At 39.4% G+C, this 25,972-nt stretch overlaps 1 protein-coding gene across 8 annotated transcripts in view; it reads right to left on the bottom strand.

Annotated features, from left to right (window-relative positions):
- Positions 1 to 25,972, bottom strand: part of LOC121736318 (protein pygopus-like) — a 46,556-nt gene that overhangs the window by 9,987 nt on the left and 10,597 nt on the right. For 2 of the 8 annotated variants that reach the window (XM_042127416.1, XM_042127417.1), the window contains exons 3-16: positions 14,905 to 15,075; positions 12,704 to 12,834; positions 12,182 to 12,346; positions 11,251 to 11,379; positions 8,792 to 9,175; positions 8,419 to 8,530; positions 7,561 to 8,195; positions 7,014 to 7,122; positions 6,528 to 6,643; positions 5,724 to 5,919; positions 4,980 to 5,078; positions 2,780 to 2,896; positions 1,908 to 2,045; positions 658 to 772 (exon numbers count right to left, since the gene is read on the bottom strand). In XM_042127416.1, coding sequence (XP_041983350.1) covers positions 658 to 772; positions 1,908 to 2,045; positions 2,780 to 2,896; positions 4,980 to 5,078; positions 5,724 to 5,919; positions 6,528 to 6,643; positions 7,014 to 7,122; positions 7,561 to 8,195; positions 8,419 to 8,530; positions 8,792 to 9,175; positions 11,251 to 11,379; positions 12,182 to 12,346; positions 12,704 to 12,834; positions 14,905 to 15,075 — 2,617 coding nt within the window. The remainder of the gene's footprint in view (positions 1 to 657; positions 773 to 1,907; positions 2,046 to 2,779; positions 2,897 to 4,979; positions 5,079 to 5,723; positions 5,920 to 6,527; positions 6,644 to 7,013; positions 7,123 to 7,560; positions 8,196 to 8,418; positions 8,531 to 8,791; positions 9,176 to 11,250; positions 11,380 to 12,181; positions 12,347 to 12,703; positions 12,835 to 14,904; positions 15,076 to 25,972) is intronic. The other 6 variants (XM_042127419.1, XM_042127421.1, XM_042127418.1 and 3 more) reach the window with 6 other exon arrangements.

Raw genomic sequence — 25,972 nt, 5'->3', positions numbered from 1 at the left:
CACAATGCGGGTAGATCGAAAAAAATAATAATACGAAAGTTTGTTAAAGAAACAAAACTATTCACTTATGTTCACTTTTGATTTGATAATTATTAATAATTATAACCGAAATAATCATACTTCAGAATATTTAAACTCGGAAACAAAAAAAAACTCGCAAATACGAAATGAAAATTGACGTCACAGAGATCGCAACACGGAGCGCGTCCGAACGTGACGGGCGCAAACCCAGACTGATTTATATTTTTGTATGAAAGTTGTGTATGTAATCTATATATTATATCAAATACATCCACCACTTTCATACAAAAGTCACACAACAAAAAGAAAGTTTTATTTTGCAAGCGACTTTTCCCATGTATTAGACCAAGAACATAACATTTCTCTCTATTTAAAGTAAGGGTAAATGTTACATTGTACCATCGAGGGAGTTGATTCCTATGCAATTGACAGACCAACGTTATTTGGTCGAATATGTCAATTCAATGTTAATTGTGATCTGTCACTCTGTCAGCTGGGTTTGACGTAACGCAACCAAACTACTTAGGTCCCCGATTTGCATAGGAATCAACTTCTCTGATAGTACATAAATGTAACAAATTACGGTCTTTACGTTTTTTTTTTTACAAAAAGGAGCTTAAGAGCAGGAAAACTTACCCGGCCGGTGACTTTTGATTCGAGTTAGACTGCGGCGTTTGACCGCCGCTATTCGATGGAGGCCCGTTGTCTTTCAACGACGTATTCGGCTGTTTCTGTATCGTCAGCTCTTGGCCTATAAAACACAATCATGTCAATCGAAAACCAACACTAATGATACATAAATAGAGTAAATAATTCCGTAACATAGAGAAGTCGAATTAGCCATAGAATATGAGTTTATGTTAGCACATTTTCACCAACCACCACCAAGTGAAATAAACAGAAACAAACATCTACATAAAACACAATCAAACACAACTGTTAATCATACTAACATACAACTAATATTACTATTACACACTCAATATAAAACATGAAGCGAATGAAAAATATAACGACTAGTTAGCACATTTTGATGATGAGAAACCAAATATTATTTATAATCTTTTCTACATCAGTTACGCTATATGAACAAGATTAGCGAGAAAACTGTAATTGCGATATTTCTTTTCATACGTATTGATAGACTAGATAAAGGACGACAATATATTGTCATCCTTGTTCTAAAGACTTAATAATTTGTATGAGAGAGAAAATATCGCGAAAACAGTTGTCGCAACTATGTCGTATGTACCATCGAGGTAGTTGATTCCTATGCAATTGACAGACCAACGTTATTTGGTCGAATATGTCAATTCAATGTTAATTGTGATCTGTCAGCCGGGTTTGACGTAACGCAACCAAACTACTTAGGTCCCCGATTTGCATAGGAATCAATTTCTCAGATAGTACGTAAAACAAAAAGAAATATTATGCGAAACATTTAAACAATTCGTTTGCCCCCTAATTTTATTAAAAAAAAAGCAGTATGAAGAAGCAAGATTGAATGATGCAAATAGCATATCTGGGTTATAAACATTTAACATATTAAATGTAGATGAAGTATGATTCATTAATTTATTTTGTTTCTCTTCTATAATGAGGATCTTAAGCTCAGAGTAATGATTTATATATAGCGGGTGCAAAAAGGCGGTTGTGTCCTCTGATATGGAAGTTACCATTCAATATTAATTTTGGACTCCAAAACTGTGACAGCCTTATAAAAGGCGAAACAAATATATATCTTCTTTCACTCTTATGGATTTTTGCTCTTAAAGTTTTGTGACACAGAGTAATGTCAGTCTATTTACACTTAGAAAATGGACACAACTCTTTGTGGGCGTGACTATAATATACCACCTCCTACTTGGCTCCTCCCACTTCCTTACCTTCGAACTGATTGAGGTACGAGATCTGTTGCGGCGACGGCACCGGCATCAGGCTAGCCTCCTTCCCGTGCTTCTGTTGCGCCGCGAGACATTGCAGGGTACGCACAAACACACCGTCATCCAACTTCTCTAGTATCTCTGACGTCATAACGGGATTGAAGCGGCAAGCGTATTGCGGGGGAGGGGGGGAAACAAAAAACGCATTACAACTACGGAAAAAAAAACGAAAAATACGAAAAAAAAAACTCGTGGTTGGGAAAATGTCTAACATGCACACGTCTATGGCTTGTTTCTTGTGAGTGTTAGGCTCAATTTCACCAACGACTGTTAAAGTTAAAGCTCGGATTAGTATCACGTTACTTCTTTCGTTTTTCATATGAATGAAAGAGAAGACATGACATTTTAACAAGCTGTTAACACTAACAGACGTTGGTGAAATTGGGCCTTAGGGTGTCAAATTATTGTGTTTCAAATAGTTAGCTTTTACAAACATGTAAAAGCTAACAATTTCTTACAATGTAGCATTATTCAGTCCTGATTTTCCTATTTATTTTATAATAAGTAGGCCCAGGTTAACAATATTCTACCCCATTATGAAACCGTCAAAAATCTTATTTGTTCCGTCAATATTTTTGTATACGAGCGAAACAGTAATACCAGTGGCTGTAGTAGCAGAGCTTTGTGACAAGTCTAAAGCCATTTCTTTATAACCTAAACTCGCGGCATTACATTTTCGGGTTCTCCGGTTATGAGAAGTGGCAAAAGTTTAAATTTTATGTATTTTTTACATTTCTCAGGGCACTTTTCGACAACTCATGTCTCATGTAACGTGTTTGTGTAAGTCTGTATGTGTGTAAGGTAACACAACCAACCTGGCGCGTCCTGTTTGGGCCCCTGCTTGCAGTGGGCGGGGCTGTTCAGTCCGGAGCCGGCGCGGGACGCCTCCGCCGACATCGGCATTTGGACGCCGTGGGACGGCGATTGCGTCGCTGTAGATAAAAAAATGTTTTATTTCTGAATAAATGTCAAACAAATATTCTCAGAAAGTCTACATAGCCACCACCTTCGGCCGTAACGAATGGTTTGAAAACTGAAAAAAATATTGTAGATTGAATTTCGAATTTATAGGTCTGATGATTTGCAAGTTTTATTATTATGGAAAAGTTACATTGGCAGTATTGAGAGTAACTAGAGTTTGTTCAATTACGCCGTTTGTTTCCTAGAAATGTTATTTTCAGAGAAATTCGTGCGTGGCCGTATGTTTTTATTGCCATATAACATCGATGGATACTTAAAATTTAAACCTTGTGTGACTTTGTGCTCTGGTAAGGTAGATAACAACTCCCTAACTTTTAGTATTTAAATTAGTTATTATACTGTACTCGGCGAAACATGGCGGTAGCGGTTCAACAACCTACAATACAAGAGATGTCACTATCAGTAACACGCAGTGTTACTGATAGTGACATCTCTCTTGCTCAGGCCTTTGTTTCTCTATTCCGCTAGGTATATTAACTTTATGTTTTGTATAGAAAATGACAAGTTTTTGACGGAGAGTCAATGACCGCTACCGCCATGTTTCGCCGAGTACAGTATAGTTGGTGATACGTTGATAACAAATATGTTGAGCCAAGACTCTGTTTACGTCGTGTAGAAACAATTCAATTACGTTGTTTTCTTTAGTTATGCTTTCAAACCTAACTAAACTAAGCATAACAAAATGAAAATTATCAGCATGAAAAAAGTGAAAACTAACACAACGAACGCACGTGACCGAATAATAATTCAATGTTTACGGAAATATTCAATCAGGAAAAAGATGTAATTTTACATTCAAATACATTCAAATAGCCGGTGTATTTAATTTAAATTCATCATGTTATGTTATTGCAGAATCATAATATTATAAAGAGATTTTACATTTAAGCATTTTTCTAGATATATCCAGTTTTAAGCCTAATATTAGCCGATTATGCATTTAATAATTTAGAATAATTTAATTAAAATTTATTTGTTATTTAATTACTTATTTTATGTTTTTATATCGATATAGAGAATTTTTCTTTGTTTTGGTGTTAAAACGTGTCAGATAAATTATTCTAATTAAATGAGATCTTTCTGTATAACATGAATATTAGTATTTGATATTTTTAAATCCCGCGTTGTATTTATCATACAAATATGTCTTATTATGCAACAATATTGCTATTTTGTATTATTATTATTTCGGTTACCGCGAGTAAAATCTCTTTTAAAATAATCACAGAAGAAAAACCATGGGGCTGCTGAAATGGGGACTGATTTAAAGTACTTACAGTAGAGAGTGTGAGCACCACTGGATTCTGGTGCTGAGGTAACAATGTAAGTACAGTACTCCCAAATTAATAATGCGCATGGAAATCTTCGCTAATTATTGTCGTTATGACGAAAACATCCGAATCTATGAAACTTGCTTGAAGTAATTATCATATAGCCGGTGGCTGTCCGCTGTCGCTGGTCCGTCAATAAGCCCGGGCGCGCAATAGCGGCCAGGCCGCGGCGGCCATCGAAAGTATGGTGTGGCCGCTTGATAGCGTGCGGCCAGGTGCGCGTGGTCCATGGCGGTTTCATACTAAGGTATTTATCTTGATGGCCGCCGCGACCTGGCCGCCCGCGCCGCGGCCTGGCCGCTAGTGCGGCCCGGGCTAAGTGCCGGGAAGCCATCGCAGCGTTACCATGGTAACGTCCAAGCAACGTCAGGCGCCTCTACGTCGCTGCAAAGCGCTGTTTTTTTTAAGTTAAGTTTAAAACAGCGCTTGCAGCGACGTCTTCCGACGCTCGGGAAATACGACTGTTGCCGAAAAATTACGAAAATTTCTATGCGCATTATTACTTTGGGAGAACTGTATATTCTGTGCTAGTCGACTAGATTGAAGATTCCTATTTTTTCGCGCATGGTTTATGTATCGAGGTAAGGTTAATCAGTTTCAAACTCAAGCTGATAAATAATAATATTAATTTAGACCCTCGATCCTGATATATCCATAATCCAATTTTGCTGGTGTACCATCGGCATACGGGAGCGTGACTTACCTATAGGTACTGAGGCGGAGCGGTGCAAGGGCGAAGCGCCGTAGGGCGGCGGGGGCAGGCAACCTCCGCGCTCTGAGCACGGGGACTTCGCCGCGTTACCTGGCGGCACGCAGGAGCGGTTACTTATAGCTCAATATAATATGTTACGATCATAGGATATAGACACGGTCCAATAATGATTTGTTTACTTGTGAACTATAATCAAATTCAGCTCGTAAAAAATTGAGAATCAGTCTACAAGCATTGGAGTAAAATTCGAATATACAAATAATCAAAATCAAATATTATTGAAAGGTTACGAATCGATCGAATATAACAATGGGTTGCTGAAAGCTGAACGCACATTTGTCAGCACTTTACGCGCCATACGCGTCGAACGCACCGCATAGTACACGAAAGGGCCAGGCCACAACACTGCGTTGCGGCGTCGTATCGCAAAAACAACATCGCACAGAAATGCGATGCGTTTGTTACAACCCAAAAATTTCATCGGAAATATCGCTGACGCATCGCAAAATTCCACGATGCGTTCTGCGACGTCGTAGATATTTACGATGCGGCGCCGCAACGCATTGTTGTGGCCTGGCCCAAATGCGGCGCGTACGGTGCGGACGAATGTGCGAGGTTTCACATTATTTCATACAACTAATTCTAAAATGCGGCGCGTGTTCTGCGCGTGCGTGCTGATAAATGTCCTATCAAGTAACTATTGACAATTCTTTTGAAGTCGGTTACATTACTTACTTAATTCAGTATCCATGGGTTTGGAGTCGTCGAAGAACTGGTGGTGGAGCTTCTGCCAGTCGATGTCCGCGCCGGCGCCGGGGCTCTTGGGGCTGCGGAGGCCCGGCTTGTGCCCGGGGCCCCCGGGGCCCAACCCGCCGGGGCCTAGACCGCCGGGACCGCCGGGGCCCAACCCGCCCGGATCGCCGGGGCCCATCTGCAGATAGAGTAAGTGTCAAGTATGGGAGATGCCAACTCATGCAATGGTGATTATGGGCTAGAAAAGAGTGTTATGTTAGAAACCTTTTGCCTACGTCATGTCACTCTTTTAATGTCAAATTGACGACAGTTTTTTACGAAAAGGTTGCCAAATTTACCTATGGTCAAACTTTGATACACTTTTGTGAGCAAACTTCTTTACATTTTGTTTGACATAATACTGGTCGCTGTTAAGTATTTGTGTACTAGCCCACAATTTTTTTTTGCATTTTTCATTTTTGCATGAATGCAGTCTTGTTCTAAATTGTCTGAAGAATAACTGCATTCATAACTCAATACGTAATTGCTTGTGGAATGATACACAAATGCTTAACAGCGATCACATATTAAATTATTTATGTGCCGTAAAATCCGGCTGCCAAAAGCTGTATTAATATCGCATTAAGGGCTCCCACTCAAAACTGCGATTTCGCATCGCATCTCGAATATCTGCGAAAAATTCATTATAAGAATGACATTACGATGCGATGCGTATACGCAGTTTTGTTTGGGAGTCCTAAAATATTATAATTTATAATACATAAATACTACGAAATATATACTCACGTTCCTGCCGCGGCCGTAGTCGTCGCACATGGGCCCGTTGGGCATGCCGTGGTGTTCGGGGCCACAGTCGCCGTGCACCATGCCGCCCATCATACCGCCGTCCATCATTATACCACCTGCAAATATACGAAAATTTAAGGGTCTCAAGTCTTGAAAAATTCGTTGACTCTAAGACTATATACGGCCACAAATATTGGAAGGTTCGTTAGCTCCTAGGCTATCATAAGGAGCTACGAATTTATGATTTAATTGGCTCCAAGACTATTAACTAAGTGTCCAAGTCTTGAAAAGTAAATTAGTTTCCGGCCGTTATAAGGGCCAACAAGTCATGAAGAGATCATAGGCTCTTAGACTATTGTAAGAAGCAACCAAGTCTGAGAAATTAAACTAGTTCCCAATATTTCACAAGTCTTGGAGAGTTCTTTGGCTCGTAGACTATTATAATGGCGACATAAGAGTTTCTGAAATGATAAAGTAGACAGTTACCGTTCATAGCGTTTATGTTTGGGCCAGACATCATTCTTGGTCCCATGTGCGGTCCACCCATCATGCAAGGTTTGTGTCCACCCATACCGCCCATTGGATTGGGCATACGCTGAAAGAGGTAAAAATAAGTAAAGCCTATTGTATTTCAAAACTGTTTTTAAAAGATTAATTTTTTTCTCACTTTTTTTGGTAAAAAAGTGGGCCCCGTGCGAGTTTCTTACGCCGGTTCTTCTCGCCGGGTTAGTTCCCGAACCGGTGGTAGGCATCATGTAGGACTTTCTGAAAACATTTATTTTAAATTTATTCAGAAATAAAACAATTTTGATTTTGATTTTGTTTTAACGTGACTGCATCAGAAAGAGGGTGTGAGGGTGTTCTTTGGCACGCTCTAGAGTCTAGACTCTAGGGTTTAAAGGTTTGTCAGATTTGAGCGTGACGTTCCTTTTGGTCGTAAGAGTGTCACTACCCACATAGCAGTTGGGCGTATTGTTTTTAATAGTTGGTAAGACCATTAAGAATTATAAGACTATAAAAGTTTGATACTCACCCCCATAGGTCCGCCGCAGCCTCTTCCCATGTGCATGTCCGTGCACATTCCCGACTTCATATCGGGGCCGCCGCACGCGCTTCTGATGCCCTTCATGCCGCACGGGCCCATCGGTCCCATCGGCCCGTTCGGCCCCATCCCGGGCCCCATCATGGGACCGTTCGGTCCCATCATCCCATTTGGGCCCATCGAACCGGGGCCCATCCCCATGCCGGGGCCGCCCATCCCACCCATCGGGTGAGAACCGCCCATGGGTCCGTTGGGGCCCATCGGGCCGCCGGGTCCCATCGGTCCGCCGGGTCCCATCGGGCCTCCCATGGGCCCGTTGGGTCCCATGGGTCCCGACATGGTGCAGCTGGGCCCGCTGCTCATGCTGTTCGACATGGAGACCATAGGGTTGGGGCCGGACATGGGGCCGTGGGCGGACATCGGCGGGAAGGGCATGTTCATGGCGGTGGAGCTGGGCGGGTTGTCGGAGGAGGGCTGGTCCCCCTGGTTGCCGGGGGGGTTGCCGCTCTCCGGGAACAGTATCTGTTGCATCTTGCGGATAGTGGCGAGCTGCTCCTCCCGGTGCGCGCGCTGCTGCGGCGTGAGGTTCTCGTCCGGGATCTTCACACCTGCGGACGAGACTGCGGCTGAACATGGAAAAATCATTCTTTGACACCAACACGAGAGCGAGTCGTTATAGTTATATTGCCAGAACGATCACATTTAAATCATGAAAATATAATATTGTTTTAGAACAAATGATGTCATGATCCAAACTATAAGGACAGTCAAACATTTTTGACTCCCTTCACAGGTAATTATGTAGGTTTAACCCATAGGTAAATCAAAAAGTTAAAATCCGACATTCACCTTTAGGGCCGGACTGGCAGGGCATGTTGTCGCCGTCGCCGCCCGACTCGGAGCAGGGAGGCATCTGGTTGGGGCCGTTCGCCATGCCGTTTGACATTACGGAGGGGTTTTTCTGGAAACAGATTAATACGAATTAGCATTTCTCAAAATTATCAGCCCTTTTAGTTTTTTTTTTTTTTAATTTGAAAAGACATTGAACTGTTAGCTTAAAAACATAACATGGTGACAATACATTACACTTTATGAATTTATCAAACAGACCTGTTAAAGCTGAGTAAGTGGTATAAAAATAATATAACATAACATGTTACATTCATATTACAGTTGGTTAAAAAAAGTTTAAACATAAAATAAGACCATAAAAATCACTCACGGTGTCCCAGGGTATTTCACCATCAGCACCGAGGCCGTCCATGACACCACAGGACGGGGTGCTCCCTGGAAACCCATCCATGGGGCCCATGCCGGGACCCATCTGCCCCATCTGCCCGGGCCCGCCTTTCATCATCATCATCTGGTTGCCGGGCGCACCCATGCGGTTGGGTCCCATCATGTTGGGTCCCATGTGACCCATGCCGCCGTGCATGGGTCCCATGTTGGGTCCCATGGGCCCGCCCATCATGTGGCCCATCTGGTTAGGCCCGCCCATCATGTTGGGGCCGCCGCGCATGCCGCCTCTGCTCTTCGCCATCGCTAGATTGTTGAGCCACTGCGCGGGATTCTGTTTGTTGAACTGGCCCATTTTGAGTGGATGTTTCTGAAAAGTTAATGATAAATGTTACTTATTAAAAAATTATCATCACTAGTTAGCATAAAGTATTGCGTGCCTTCAAGCGTTTTTGTCACAATTACTATTGGCAACAGTCTAACACAATAAATTAATTTAGCTCTAGCGTAGTAGTCACTATTATTATTAACGTTTATTCCCGTGGTGTTTCCCCCTTCACTTCTTTGACTATCGGTCACTGCAACTTTGTGCTGTCTCCCGCTTTATATGGGGAGGGAATCTGGAATTCTTCCTACTCCTCCTATTTTCTTCTAATTAATTTCGTTGCGGGTCCCAAGACAGCTTTATCTTGTCCCTCGGGATCCCTGAGATCATATCAAAGGGTTTTCGTGGTTGGATACCGCTGTCGATCCTGGCGACACAGGAGTTATGCCCGTTGCAGACGATGCACAGTAGCTTGCGCGAGTACTTGCGCAGGTACTTGCGCCAGCGTTCAAACGTAAAAAGATCACGCGAAGTAGCTTTGTATAGTGCCAGTGCATAGTAGGCAACCATGGACAAGCGTATGGTTTTGAATAAACTTTTTAAGTGCCTAATTCAAGAGCTAAATGGAGTGATAGCAGAAGAACTGATGCAGGAAATACAGAATTTAGAAAAAGGAAAACTGTATAGTTTTGTCTGAATTCCATTTATTCATTTTTAATTCACAAACTTAAAACATTAAGACTCAATAAAACAACCAACACCCCAACAATCTAGTGGTAGGTTTCTACATCTTTACCAAAACAACAAACAGACTGAACTGGCGCTAGTACTGGCGCTAGTACTGGTCAACGCATGTTCAAACGATGACCAGTGAAGTAGCGCGGGGGTGAAGTAGACGGAGCGGGGGCAAATGAGTCGCACTTGCGCGAGGACCAAAGCGAGTGCTACTAAGCAACTTGCACTCGCACTTTCACTAAGCAAAATGCGTTCACACGATGAAAATATATGCTTAGTATTAGTACTTGCGCAAGCTACTGCGCATCGTCTGCAACGGGCAATACAGTGGTGGGAACGTGTGGTAGGCCAAAGCCCGTTAGTTAGCATTGCGTAAGTCATTATTAAACATCGGATTATATGCATTTGCATACTTGCATATGCAAATGCATATAATGGGGCTTTTTAGGCGATAGTGCATATTTTGGCATTTTTTCGTTGATAATGCATATTTCGGCCATATTATGCCCTCGTAGTTTCCAAACTAGCTAACATAATACACACCGAGACCACGAAACAGAGGTATGATAGATCAAAATCCTTCAAATATGTAGCCGATTGTAGTCCACCCTTATTTAAAGACTTCCGCAATATAACACCCGAAGTACAATATCTTTCTAGGAACAAAATGTTTCTTTGTAGGTGGCCACATTTGAAAAAAAAATTAATAAAGTAGGTAATGAACTTCCATGGGCACTAAGATTGTAATCGGAAAGAAGAAAAAGGTCCTGGATTTATTTATTTATTTATTTATAAATTCTTTATTTGCATTATAAACAATATAAAATAACAAAAAACAACATTAGGCAAGGAACATAGCAAATAGGCGGCCTTACCGCTTTCAGCGGTTTCTTCCAGGCAACCAATTTAATGGAATTATGAAAATTGGCGCATTCATTATGAGCAACACCGGAAAACTCTTCCAAAAATAATACATTTTTATAATAAGTGACTCTTGATTGAGCATATTTTGTGAATATTTCGACCATTTTTCGTGCATATTTGGGCACTTAGATCGTGCATATAATCCGATGTCTAGTCATTATTAACAGCGAAAAAAGGTAAAGTCTAACAATCACAAAATGACAAAAACCTAAATCGCGAGATGAGACACAGAAAATAAGTATTTTTTTGGTATCAATATAAAGTTTTATACTATTCAAGAAATTAGGTAGATCGTGAACCTAGATAGGTAATCACAACTCATACATAAGTTATATTGTAACTTATAACTCATTAAACATAAGACCAAATAATGTAGTTTTACCACCACTTAAATTTTCTCTGGTTGCTCGTCTCTCGTCTCTTTTGACAGTTAAATACAGATTATAAAATATCATACACACCTCCAGATACTTCTTAGTGCCGGGCTGCGCGCAATGGTAAGCGATGATGGAGTGGTGCTGGCCGGATATGACGGCGTCTGCGCCCTTGTTCGCCAGTAGAGTCGAGAACACGAAGATCTGGCTTTGCTGCTGGGAGATGTACGCGTTGATTAACAATTCTATAATGTCTTAGGCAGGGATAAATAGTACTCAAGACGCATTTCGGTCTCAAGACACGGTTCAGGCTCTGTGATTGGTTGGCTGTCAAAATTTGGACTAATCATAGAGCCGAATCGTGTCTTGAGACTGGGTCGCATCTTAAGTACTGACTATTTATACCGGCCTTAGATAGGTAGGCAAGAATGGGCCTGGAGGCCTACTTCGAAACCGTTTTGATGAACGTCGTTTCACGTTTGTTAGAGTAGGACGCGGCATTCTCGTTCGATTGTTTGAGTCTCAAAACGATTTCGTAGTACGGGCCCTGATACTATTTGAAAATGTTTAATAATAACAATTTGCCTTATAAATTATAATATCGTACCGTTCTAATCTGTTGGTCTCAAACAAATAGCATGTCATCAAATTACAAAACTGTATAAACTGGGAGTGATATCTTTTTCATCAAGTATTCCTGTTGAATCTTACATGTCTTTTGCAACAAATACATCTCTCTGGGCCCTTATTATGAACTAGCGGGTTGTTATGATCTTTACTTTGACTTGACAGCTTATAATAATCTCAGCGTCAAATAGTCAGCTAATAAAAGCATGATTTAAAAAGTTGAAATGTCAAATCTGACATATCAACTTTTTAATTGTTTTCGAAAAAGTTAATAGACAAAACGATAGACCATGGCTACTAGTTCAAGTTCATAAATCACCTTAACTCTGGTCTCTGTACATTATACATTATAATTTATAGCCTTAATCGGATTATTACAAGTCGTACTCACCTCCATACTCCCCGACTGCTTGCTGATGACGTTCGACGGCAGGGTCTGGGCCTCGCTGGACATGGGCCCCATGGAGACGCCGGGCCCCATCGGCCCGGAGCCTCCCATGCGGCAGGAACCCATGTTTTCCGCGCCGTTTGGGTTGCGGCAGTTCTGGTTGCCATCCTGCAAGGGCATAAAAGAACATAAGTTTCTCGTATAAGATCTTTATCATCGGTCTCCGAGTTATAGTGTGAGGTTATTGACCTTTTATAGTGTGAGGCGCTAGGTTCATGCTAGGATTCTGTCTAAACTTTTTCACATAGCCAAAAATCTACATTCCCAAAACTATAGTTTATTATATTTAGCTAAGCTAATATAGTGTGTTAAAAACTTAAGATCACATCGAATAGAGATCTTTTTTTTTCGAGAAGTTAACTAATTGCCTTTATAGCGTAAGGCGCTTAGTTGCTAATATTTTTCTGCCTTAACTTCATTACATAGCCAATAAAATCTTTTCCCAAAATTTCAGCTCTCTCTTACCTGCAAGTTGCCCGTGGAGCCACGCAGGCCGGTCTGCGGGTCCAATATATCATTGGAGTCGGACGAGAGCCGCTCCGACTTCAGTGATCCTGGCCCACCAAGCTCGCAGGGGGGAGATTTTGTGGGGTCACCTGGAAGAATACAAATGATTCTTTAATCTTGATATAAATTGCTCTTAATGTATACCTAGATTTGAACGCAAAATAACGACTGTAGACGCGAGGTAGTTGGCTGAATAGTAAATATAGTAGCAAGATAACTGCCTGTAGACGAGATATTTTTTTTACACCCATTTCACGAAGATAATTTTATACGTGGTAAGCCATGCTTCGGCACGAATGGACCGGCTCGACCGGAGAAATACCACGTTCTCACAGAAAACCGGCGTGAAACAGCGCTTGCGCTGTGTTTCGCCGAATGAGTGAGTTTACCGGAGGTCCAATCCCCTACCCTATTCCCTTCCCTTCCCTCCCCTATTACCCTATTCCCTCCTAAAAGGCTGGCAACGCACTTGCAGCTCTCCTGATGCTGCGAGTGTCCATGGGCGACGAAAGTTGCTTTCCATCAGGTGACCCGTTTGCTCGTTTGCCTCCTTATTTCATAAAAAAGCTCCGTAACATAAGCGACCATTTTACAACCCATAATAATATTATGTTAGATTGATAGCTATATCCCGATACAAAAGTTTGGTTAAATTAAATTAAGTAGCCTAGCCCTAATTTCTAGAGATTAATACTTCTTATGTCTTAATAATATATATGCGTAAACTGAACCAAGTAATTTATTTCGTCAATACAATTTCTGTTCCTGAATATTATTTGAGTACACTTGGGGCTTATACTTTGGTATATTGGCAATTTCACAAGTGCCATTCTTAATCACGTCTCCCGTTACGACTAGGCCCCAGCTGAATCAAGAAAAAATTACAAGCTGTAACCTACTTCCAAACGATATGAAATAAAGATAAAGTATAGATCTAGTTATTCTACATTTATTCAATAAAAAATCATGTTATTATCACACTATTCTTTACCGCCAAAACAAACATTAAAAAAACAAAATGGGCGCACAAAATAAACGGGCGGCAATTGAATTTCGAAATTCAAACGTAATTCGAAATTCGAACACACAAATTACTGGCCACTTATTGAAAGATGGTATCAGCGCATCCCAAGTCCCACCTGCTTTGTTCAGTCGATACGGTACGGTGGACAAAAAAACTCACACGATCAATCCAACAACCCAATGTGGGATTGTCCGAAATGCTTTTATGCATTCCAACCAATTTATTTAAACTGTTTCTTGGGACCTCGCTGCTGTGTAGAGCCTGAATTGATTAATTCAATTCTAATGATTTTGAAATTTATTTTCAAAATCAAAATTTACTTTCACACTTTTAACGAGAACGGAACAACAAGACTGGTGATTATTTTTTAGATAACATTTTAATAAAACGTTGATACCTTTAAACTTTAAAAGTTTAAACTAAAGCTTTACATTACATCTATCTATAGATATATATAAAACTCAAAGGTGACTGACTGACGTGGTGATCTATCAACGCACAGCCCAAACCACTGGACGAATCGGACTGAAATTTGGCATGCAGGTAGATGTTGTGACGTAGGCATCCGCTAAAAAAGGATTTTGATAAATTCCAACCCCAAGGGGTTAAAATAGGGGATGAAAGTTTGTATACAATAATACTTCTTAAGGCGAGCGAAGCCGCGGGCAAAAACTCATTTTACATAAAACGTTTGCATCAAAAATTCTTACTGATTACCCACAAAAGAATATGTGTGGGCTATAAGGTTTTGTCTCTTAACCTTTGAACTTTGACATTCCCAAAATACGTACGTCTACGTCAGTCCTAACTCTTAATACTTAAGAATTGGAAGGCTTATGACATGAGTGATGAGACTTGTGACTGTCGATTCTGTCGACACAGGAGATACAGTGGTGGGAATGTGTGGTGGCCGGTGAGCCCAAGCCCGATAAAGCTTATGACAACTAATGGCGGCTGTACACACTCGTCGAGACACCCCGAGACAGGGCGAGCACGAGTGTGTACAGTTTCGTCCTCGTCTCGTTGGCTCTCGCGAGGACAACCAGAGCAAGCATGTACACCCAAGTATCTCGGAGTCTCTCGTCGAGTGTGTAGGTACAGCCACCATAAAACTGCTCAAGAAAAAAAAACTCACCGTCACTGTCCATCAACCCGTCGATCTCCGTCTTGATGCCGTCGACCATCTCCCCGCCACTCTCCTCCTGGCTGTGGGGCTCCATCTTGACCCGGTGCGGCGGGTCATCGGGCTCCTTCTTCAGCGCCGCCGGGGTCGGCAGCGACGCGGACGGCGGACGGGACCCGTGACCTTTGGAGAAGTTGTAGCAGAATGGTGACATTGGACGACACTGAGAAATGCTGGTACAAGACTGCGTTTCCACCAGAGATGTGTTGCGAGGAATGTGTTTTAAAGATCCAATAGCATCGCCGCGTTGAGCGATGTCATGGCAAGCTCACGTCAATGAAGCGATTCTATTGGTTCTCAAACACATTCCTCGCAATACATCTCTGGTGGAAACGCAGCCTAAAGCCCCTGGTATAAAATTATGCCCCTGACTGTGGGAAATACGCCCTTAGCTATGCCAAGTACGCTTGGCACGTACGGTGACAAAATGATCTAAAGACAGGGTCGTCTTTAGATCCTAAGAGTGCCCTGAGTATCTCCTAATAAAAGAAAGCTTTGTTGACTGACATTGCCAGTACATTATCATAAGGAAGGGACTAATCCCTTCCTTAAGCTAAGCTGCTAACAGCTTAACCTTGTTTGGCAGAGCTGCTAATAGTGCCAGAAACTACAACTAGCACTAAACCGTGCATGGTCTTTCTCTCTTTGCCAGCTGAACCGACTGGCACCAAGAGCCCGTCTCAGCCGACACTTGGCGTGCCGAAGAGCGATATTATAAACGTGACGACGGTAAACTAGTACGGCAACTTCTGCAACTACTGAATCGGTTCAAATCAATAACAAGCGAAAAATCTACACTACTATTATAAAGAGGAAAGATTTGATTGTTTGTTTGTTTGTCTTGAATAGGCTCCGAAACTACTGGACCGACTTGAAAGATTCTTTTACCATTGGAATACTGCATTAATTCTGCTGAACATAGGCTAAATTTTATTTTGGAGAAAAATAGGGTTCCGTAAGATATTTGGGATTTTCGGACGCAAGGTGTAAAAAATCAACCAGAAATGTTACTTTTTTCGCGTACGCTGCCTAAACTATAAAAGATAGAACCATAAAATGTTGTAAGTAATTATAGATCTTTTAAATATCTACAAAAAAGTCCGCGACACACTATACCTATCCATGTTGAGTGAGGCACAATAACCATTTTTTTATTAAAAAATCTTGAAATGTTTTTGGACTACATTTAAATGCCTTTATTTTACTCATGGCATTAATGCTTATCAAAATAAATTATTTCATTACTAAGTACAGTTAATGTAGATAATATTTGGTCTTTGAATGATTAAAATTGGACGTTTGATTTTAATGTTATGGCGAAATTAAAATATTACGATTTCTGCTGCACGTTGCGAATTGGGCGTCGTCAAGGCGCGCCGCACGGGTGTGCTCGCCCGGAGAGTCCACGTAAATATTAATAATTATTATTACCTCGATCATGGGAATCGCAGACACAATAGATTTATAATATAATAGTTATGCGATAGCCGGGTGCCGCTTCATTGATGGGATAATATTATAGTGCTTCATTAATTCATTACGTTTTGAATGTCTATTATTTTTGATTGCTATTATAATTAATAATTATACGAAAAGAATGTTGTACTCATGGTCAACTATACGTTGGCCTATCCCGAGTTGGAGCTGCTGATAATCAATTTATTTTGCTGCCACAAAATAAAACAACATCAAATAGCGTTTACAGGGAAGCTTTAACCCAATTTTAATGGAATCTTTTACGCATGTAGGTAAGCATAAAACTACAAAAAAATATAAAATACTTTAAACAAAAAAAATACATTTAGAAATTGCAAAATAGTATATATAATAGTATCTTCTGTAGGTAAGGATAAAATAATCAAACATAACACTTAAAATATAAAAAAAAATACAATAAAAATGTGTATAATAATTATAATATAGTAGTTACAGGCTAAATAGTGTAAACCATTTTTATGTTCTGCCATAAAGATTGATTAAGAAATAAAGATTGAAAAAAAATTATTTAAAAATCAATGTCCACCCGTGCGAAGCCGGGGCGGGCCGCTATATCTTATAATGAAATGTATTTTTGATCTATAAAATATTTTTCAAAATTATTATGCGTCAAAATAGCATAATTTTCGCATTCGCAATTTAGGGGCTTGCGGTAGAATGACAAAACGCTTATTAAAATCTAAGGTCATTTACATCTTATTATTTTTAGACGTTCTTATAATAGTCCGGGTTCCGTAGAACAATTTTTTTTATTACTATCAACTATCAAGGTAATTTTTTGTGAGTAGCTCCATTTTGATAAGACGAACAACAATTTTATTTGCGAAAAATCTTGAAAGTGGTAGCTAACAGATTTAGAAAGGATTTCATACTTTGATTTGATGGTTCTAAAAATATACGGATTGTTCTATTTGTAGGACAATGTCAACCAAGTTTTGTTGATTACAGAACCCTAAAACGGAACCCTAACCAGCTGATTTTTTGTACATCGATAGGTTAATACTTATTACTTAAAAGTTATATAATTTAAGAATAACATAGTTCTACAAATAGAACAAATGATAATAGAAATATTTCGTAGCTATGAAGACCTTTGGAGATAGGAGATCCCCTTGTCTCGCTCCTCTTTTGATCGGGAACCAGGGGCCTGGTGACTCTAGCTTTACACTACTCTTGCTGTTGTTGTATATGTTTTTATTACTTGAATGTATCTTGGCTCTACTTTTTGAGCTTCTAAAGCTGCCCAGATACTTACGTGGGATAGAGTATCGAACGCTTTTTGGTAATTTAATCAATAAACGCTATGTAGAGTGGTCTTCTTCTCTCTCGGTATTTCTCTATAATAAGCTCTATCGTGTGCATATGGTCAATAATTGAAATCAATCAATACATTAATAAAAAACGCGCGAAAACAGAAAATAGTAGTTTTTTCCTCATCAGCGACAACTATGAACTAGGTATCATCTCCAGACCTAAATATTAGGTATCTTAAGGAAAAATCTATGGTTGATAAGTGATAACCGAAAATTATATCCTATAAACTCAAGACTCTAGCTAGAGAACTAGCCCAATCTAAGATAATTATCTTAAGGGCACGTAATTGTATTTCTTTTCAGCATGTAGTTATTTTTTACATCTTGGCGAAGGTCACCCTAAAGAAAAACTACGGAACCTCAAAACAATCAGTGGCATTTCCTCTTAGTGTGTCCGTACTCCGAGTATATTTCTAATTGTAATTTATCTGTTGGATTTTTTAATTACAGGATGACTCCTGCAACTCATTTGCGCCAAAATTAGTTAATCGCACGGAAACCGAACATTTTTCCGCAACAACTATCCTATGTCCTTTTCCGGGAAACGAGGTATCTCTATGATATTTTTTTATGAAATAAGGGAGCAAACGAGCAAACGGGTCACCTGATGGAACGCAACTACTGTCGCCCATGGACACTCGCAACATAAGAAGAGCTGCAGGTGCGTTGCCAGCATTTTAACCCATCAAGCCCCATAAGCTCACCGGTGACCGAGACACAATAGAATAACTAAAAAAGAAAGATTTCCAAGAATCCACGATCGAAGGATTAAGAGGGAATACGCTCTCTTCTTGAAGGTTTGCAGGTCGTATAGGTCCGGAAATACTGCTGGTGACAGTTAGTTCCAGAGTTTTACATTGAGCGGCAGAAATTTACGCGAAAAACGCACGGTGGAAGACTGCCACTCATCAAGGTGATGAGGATGGTATATTTTGATATACCAATCCTCATCACCTTGTGACCTATGTGATATATTATACCAAATTTCAGGAAAATCGATTCAGCTGTTGCGGCGTGAAGTAACAGACAGACAATTTAGCATCTATTAGTACGGTATTTAAGCAAACATAACACAAGAAAAACATAGACAAAGTGCAATAACCACTAGATAGTACAAAGATATGAATCTTTTGACGCATCACTGACTTTTAGACCATTTTGCTTTCTCCGCTTATCTATTAAGCATTCTAAAATCTAAATCATTGTCAACCCACTACCTAGACTATTTTAGTCTAAAACCTAAATACTTAGGAGCTTCGGACTGCAAATCTAACACTTCATACGATATCCAAGAAAATGAGATTATATAAATTATTAGCCATTCCTTATCAAAATTAAAGCCTGCGTGGCTTTAATTTTGATAAGGAATGGCTTTACAATCAAAATAGCAAAATATTACCATTCACCAGTATGAGAAAATCCGTCTCTACATGCAATAAAATGCGGTTACACAAAAAAATAACAATAAAAAAACTGTTCCATTTCAGGTGCATTAATAAAAAAAACTGATGACGCCAATTTCACGCTTGAAAAATTTTCAGCGAGCTAAAATTATTGTTTATTAATAATAAAAAAATACGTATCTCTTGGTTTTATAGTTATGTTCTATCCAGGTCTATGCACATATTTTTTCACTGATGTGATAAAAAAAAGAAAAACAAAAAAACAGAAACTTATGAAACTCTTGAGAAATGTTACGCAGTACGAGTAATTTTAAATGAAGTAAGTATCACTCTGCCTTTACTCTCGTAAACTCACGGATAAAGCGATACGACTGGTAAAAGATTCAGGTGCAAAACTTTTAAATGCCCTTCCTAGTTCCTACGCATCATCTAATCCTGTCAAGTCATCAAGATTCAAGTATTCTGCCACCATTCTCAAACGCGGAAACCAAAGAACCTTCCAAACGAGAGCCAAGCTCTACGCTACTGGATCACAGAATCATTGGACATAATCTGACCAAATAAATAATTAAATAATTGTGTGTCTGTATCTCTGTTACCTCTTCACGTTCAAACCGCTCAACCGACTTAGCTGAAAGGTATGGAGAACTTTGAGGCCCGGGAAAGGACATAAGATACTTTTTATCTCGGAATTTTGGCGCAACGGAGTTGCGGGCGTCATGTAGTTGGATTATCAATAAAGGAGAATGCAGTAAAGTGGTCCAAATTTCCAGCACTAACGAGACCCATATTGACTTATTGTCCATTAAATATAGCGTAACTTTCATTATGAGACAAATTAAAAATAAGCTGTCAGTAAAAAGTTATAACATACGAAAAATATTTTTTTGAGTGAAAATATTGATATTCCTCTATTTCAGTGAAAACCTAATAGGAAATGCCAAGCGACATCACATCACATAGATTGAGTAGTTAAAAAGTGCAATGGATCATATTAATACTATTTTTTGTAATAAAATGGTAGAAAGCTTTTTCATTCCGTCATAACTTTTTACTAACAGGATATTTTTGGTTGCGGTCCAGTAATAATGAGATTCCGTATTTAGCAGACCATTACGTAAGTGTTATCGGTTGTGGACATTTGCTCCAAACTCAATACATTTTTATTACATCTACAATATTTTTCATACAAAATGGTAAAAAACACGACTTTTCATTCAGCCATAACTTTTCACTGACAGGGTATTTTCGATTGCGGACTGGTTATAGTGATTCAGTATTCAGTAGACAATTTTACTATATAGGTCTCGTTAGTGGTGGAAATTTGGACCAGAATACATACATTTAAAAACATACTCTTTTCTCTGGTAGTCATGAATATCTATGTAACATGCACACAGATAATCGTGGGAAATACAGACAATATAGACAATTTGGCCAACACGTCCTTTTATGTATGACGGAGGTCGCGTATAAATTATTGTGATTTTAAATGGTCGCTGAGAGATCTAAACATGATCATGTTTTATATTATTTTGATACTCATTAAGATATAATAAGTCACATCAGGATTCAGCTCTATCCAATCTGAATAGAGCTGAAGAAAATTGAGAAGACAGAATATATTTTTAGGTTACAGAAGAAAATAACAGCGATACACCGGGAGTATCCATTGCCGCCAGTAATAAAAATAATGGCGCACAAGCAAGTATTTCGTGAGCTATTATAGCTCACAACTCACAAGTCACAATTCTGTGTCCCAAAATTCGAAAATTTTTTCAAGACTAAAATAAACACGTCGCCTTAAAAACTTCCTCCGGCTTTTTAATCGCTGAAAATGTTTACTATAAAAGTGTTTGCCGATCCCAGAAACGATATAAATGTCTATTTTCAGCCAATTAATCAGAAGAGAAATCATTATTTTTATCATCATTACAAACTTTTATTATAATGTTATCCGAGTAATTTCTTTCTATGGTGTTTTATTCCTTGGGTTTCCCCAAACGCCTCTCGTATTGATTATTTTAATGTGACTCTTTGTAACTTTAGACGGTATATCGCTAATCAAAAGTTTTAACGAAAATCTACCGTTAAAGGTTGACAGTAGCTAAACGTCGTTTAGCTTTTATTAGCTAAGGTATAACTGACATTGACAGATTCAAATCCACAAATAGCGTACGCAAAAAGGAACAAGGCGATTAGTGGAATGTGTTAAAATTCGAACGACATCCTGTCTCTCTATCATCTTACTGACTGGCGAGGAAGACAGAACGATACTGTTTAAGGTTCATTCTGTCCCGCCTAATGGTGCCGCTGAGAAAAAAACGCCTTATCAACCCAATAAATTTTAACTTAAATACTAAATTTTAAAGTTGCTAGGTCGTGTGATTTAAAAATAAAAGCGAATAATCAAATATGGAATAGGATCCATTTGGCGGCGAAAAGTTCAGCAAACTTATTAAACCTAATGGATAAAAAACATTACGGAGTGATTAAATCCAAACATACCGTATCGAGGGTAAGGAGCATCGTGTCGAACGTTTCGGGCGATCCGACGACCCTGGGGGGGCCTTCCAGTCTTCCTCATCGCAAAAATTTCCACTCCACATCATACGAGATCACATCACCACACAAAACATCCACACAAACACATCGCACATCCAAAAACACATCCAACACGAGCGAAACTCGACACGTTACTTATGACGAACCCAATAGTAGCGGAGAGGGCCGGGTGTCAAAAAAATACACAAAGAAAGGAGACAAAAACAAAGTTGCACAGGTCGGTAGGGATACAATGAATCTGACTCGGAATTATAACCGACTCGGGGAGTTGAATAGGATATAATGGATAAAAATTATGCTCCAGGTAAGGACAGAACTAGTTTAGTGTTTTGAATATTTGTACAACCGATGCGCTAAGGTAAATCGGAAATCAGATGATTCATTTGCATGATATTAACATGATTAAGATTGAGGAAAAGCTTTCGTATCCTTGCGTGCAGTAGAACTAACTTGGAGAGCATATTTAGGAAGACATATATCACAAAAAGATTTATGAACACTATACATATTTATAATACAAATAATCGTTTTTAATAATTTAGCCATCATCACTTGACTGTAATAATTAAGGATGTTTTTTTTAAAACGTTATAATAATTACATTACTACAATCAGTCATCGAGCAGCACTAGAAACAAATTTAGAGACAACTAAATTTCTTTTGGTTTTAGCATACACTTTTGAAAGCGACGCGTACGCATCTAATAACTGCAAGGAAAGCGACAACTTTAATACGCCAATTGGAAATCCAAGCTGCAATCACCTTGTCAACGAAACTAATTATATTTTATTATGTGTCAATCTCAGAGCTAGACTCCGACAGATTCTGCATGGATCGGAAGGGAGAAAGTTGACAAGAAACACACCTTTTTATTTTATTACACTAGTACGCCTGTATTACTCAGTCATCATAGTGTTATCAACCTTTAAACATACAAATATCTTTAAACAGCAATAGAACCAGTAGATATTATTCAAATCACTTGTAATTTATTAATAACGGTTCACTAGCACCTCAAATACAGAAGGTATGCTCGAGCAATTTATCCTTTTTTATCTCAGAATCAAAACCTGTCGACAACTTCATATTCGTAAGATAATATCACTTTAATTCGCCGCTGTATTAGATTTAAGTGGCGGTTGGGAGCTCTACGTTTTCGCGTTACGGTTCTATGGCCACGAATTAAATAATACGTGTCAAGAATCCACCATTTATTACGTTAGGTACGAAACAAATTCAACATCTAAATAATTTTAATCAACGTTTACGGTATTATAAACCTTTTGCCGTGCGCTCGTCGAGGCTGACCGAGGGATCTACAATTTTATAGGCTTTCGTAAGGCGGAGCCGGTTTCATTAAATCGTAAAGTACGGCCGTAAGAATTCCGTTTTTTTTTTCTATACCATTTTAGATAATGATACGAGACCTAGATGCTTGCGTTCGAGACCGTATTAACTTTTAATGTTGATTCAACGTTTTATGTTATAATAAAACCGTGGCAGCTTTCTAGACCTTCTGCGCGACATGTCCCATAACGACATGTTTTGTTTTTAACGATAAAATTTAATTTTCACGACTATTGCTCAATAAGGTGTGCTAGGAATTTCGCAACCGACATAATGTTTCGATAAAATACATAGTATTACGCAAAAATATATTAAGTTCAAAGTTCCTCAAGGGAAATTTCTAGGACCGCAGTTGTTCTCTTCGTTCATATTTGACCGACCTCACTTTAACGTTACTAAAAATAATCCGATGCAAATGAAAACTTTATTTAATATTTAATTATTAATTCAATGTACAAACAACCACCATTTTGTCTGTTTGTAACCAGATGTCCTAAAATAAATTATTGCACATCATACATCGAGGACGATCTTTTTGTCGTTTTTTTTACGATAATTGTAAAGGGCCACGGCTGGCATTTCTACGAATGCCGTAAACCGATGAAAGGGCGATCCAGGTAATGGATAGTGTACAATGGGTTGAACGGACTGACCGACACGACAGAAACGGTGCCACATAATAAAATGGGACTTCTCTAATGGCAACAAATTAGGGGCAGGGGTGTTTTTGACTTTATGATTATATGGTTCAGCTGGTTATTTATTTGGCGCCAAATGTATTAAAACAACAAATCGATTCTTCACGTAAAGAAGTAAAAACTCATACTATAGTATGAGAACACACGAGATTTTTGTCAACTCTTGGATGGTGAGTATGCCTAATTTAACCCAGTTAACTCATTTTGCAGTGACACAAATGTGGAATAAGTATCTCCTGGTCTTTTCATTCAAGCAAACAAGAGTCCAGTTTTCCTGCTTGTGGTACATGTTAGGCAGGAGTAAATGTCATAAAGTGTATTATATCTCTAAATATTTCATTGCGAGGTGTTGAGGATATGAAACACTTCCGACTCATTATATCTCTGTTATTGTGTTCTGCTTTTTCTAGCGTCATCAGGAAATATCTCTTGCAGCGAAGGACGTTAGGGTAAACACGTTTATCTACTGATGTAAACTAAACTAAACAATCAAGAGCGGAAAAATCTTTAGCAAAACACATCATGGGGATATAGAGGTACAAGTTGGAACTGAGCGATACGCGACACCCGCAGACGACGTGTCGTCGCGACACTACTGGTATGTATGTATTTCTATGAAACACCCTCCGCAGCTAGCGACACGAAGCTAGCGACACTTATTCATATGCTCGGGCCGCACCTGCGTAGTGCTTCGTGCTTAAAACGATACCACTGGACGATCTGCGTGTATCGTCCAATAGTATCGTCTCATAAGTCATAGCACGAAGCTTCGTACGATAGACGCATGTGCGGCCGCGGCAATAGAAATACATAGAAACCAGCAGTGACGTTATATAAGTTTCAACTATAATACTCCAAATCACGATTCACGAGGCATCTCCAAGCAACAAGCAGAACTTTGAAACCTTAAATTTTTATTTCAGCCTTCGATCGCAATTCGCATGCTGTCTCACTCGCACTCGCTATCTCAAGCGCTTGTAGTCGAAGCAACAATAAGGCATGAGAGTCGGGACCCTGGATATAAAATGTCAGTAAAAAAGCTGCCTAGCCTATACAATAAAAAATCGCCATCGATCTAGCACGATTCCAATGCGGAACGTTATGCAATTAGGAAATACGCAAACGATAAAATCGTAAGTGGCTCCATGGCGGTTCATGGCGAATCTTATTACTAGCCATGTTCGCGACCAAACACGACAGTATCAACACGAACCCCTGTAATAGTCTAAGAGCGAGTGTTCGGAAAACTAGCAGTAAAGCAGTAAACTCGTTGGGAATAGTAAAAGCCAACTGGGCAGTGCAGGTGCGCCAAAATACCCACTACTCCTTCTGGATCGTATCCAACGAAGGTCCGCTCGGATTGTTGACTGCCGTAGTGGTTCAAAAGGGCTGGAGTCTGGACCCCTTGGAATTACGCCGAGATGTGGCTTTACTTTGCATCCTCTATCTGTATCACCAACAGTATTTCCGAACCAATACGACCTTCAAACCTTCAAGATGAGAGCGTATTCCCTCTTAAAAGGCCGGCACCTGCAGCTCTTCTAATGTTGCGAGTGTCCATGGGTGACGGTAGTTGCTTTCCATCAGGTGACGCGTTTGCTTTTTTGCTGCCTTATTATATAAAAAATGCTCATTGCATCAACGGTAAATGAAATAGTGTACCTGGCATGAATATGAGTTTTCTACTTTACTGCAAGTCTGCCGAACGCTCGCTCTCAGTCCATAATATTCCACGGATCGACTCAGGGACGTTGCGATTTGCGACAATAATTACATTAGATTTGATGGAATCGCACGAATAGGCGCTTTATTATTTATAGAATGGAGTAATCAATACGAAGTGGACTGAATGGTGATAAAGGTAAAGTTATGTGGACAGAGCTTCGGTAAACTTCAATGAAATAGATTTTAAAAGATTGAGCAGATACACCTTTTTTAAAAGATTGGTAAAATTTTAACTTAAAAATTCTTTCAGGGATTCCAGTCAACAACAACTAAACAAGATCAAATACCACAACAACAATAACACAAACAATCAAAATTGAGACTTTTGGCAAGTTGGAGAAATCTATGGCTTTAGGTTTAGGAAATGAAAAGAATCACTGATACTTCTTTAGTAAATAAATAACCTGATCTGAAATTAAAATGATGATCAAAGTTTGCCTGAGCTGCTCTGCGGGGCTAAAAATATGATCG

This window comes from Aricia agestis, chromosome 19 (assembly GCF_905147365.1).
Source record: "Aricia agestis chromosome 19, ilAriAges1.1, whole genome shotgun sequence".
NCBI lineage: Eukaryota > Metazoa > Arthropoda > Insecta > Lepidoptera > Lycaenidae > Aricia > Aricia agestis.
The sequence above is the reverse complement of the archived record's forward strand: the minus strand, read 5'-3'. Positions and strand labels throughout refer to the sequence as shown.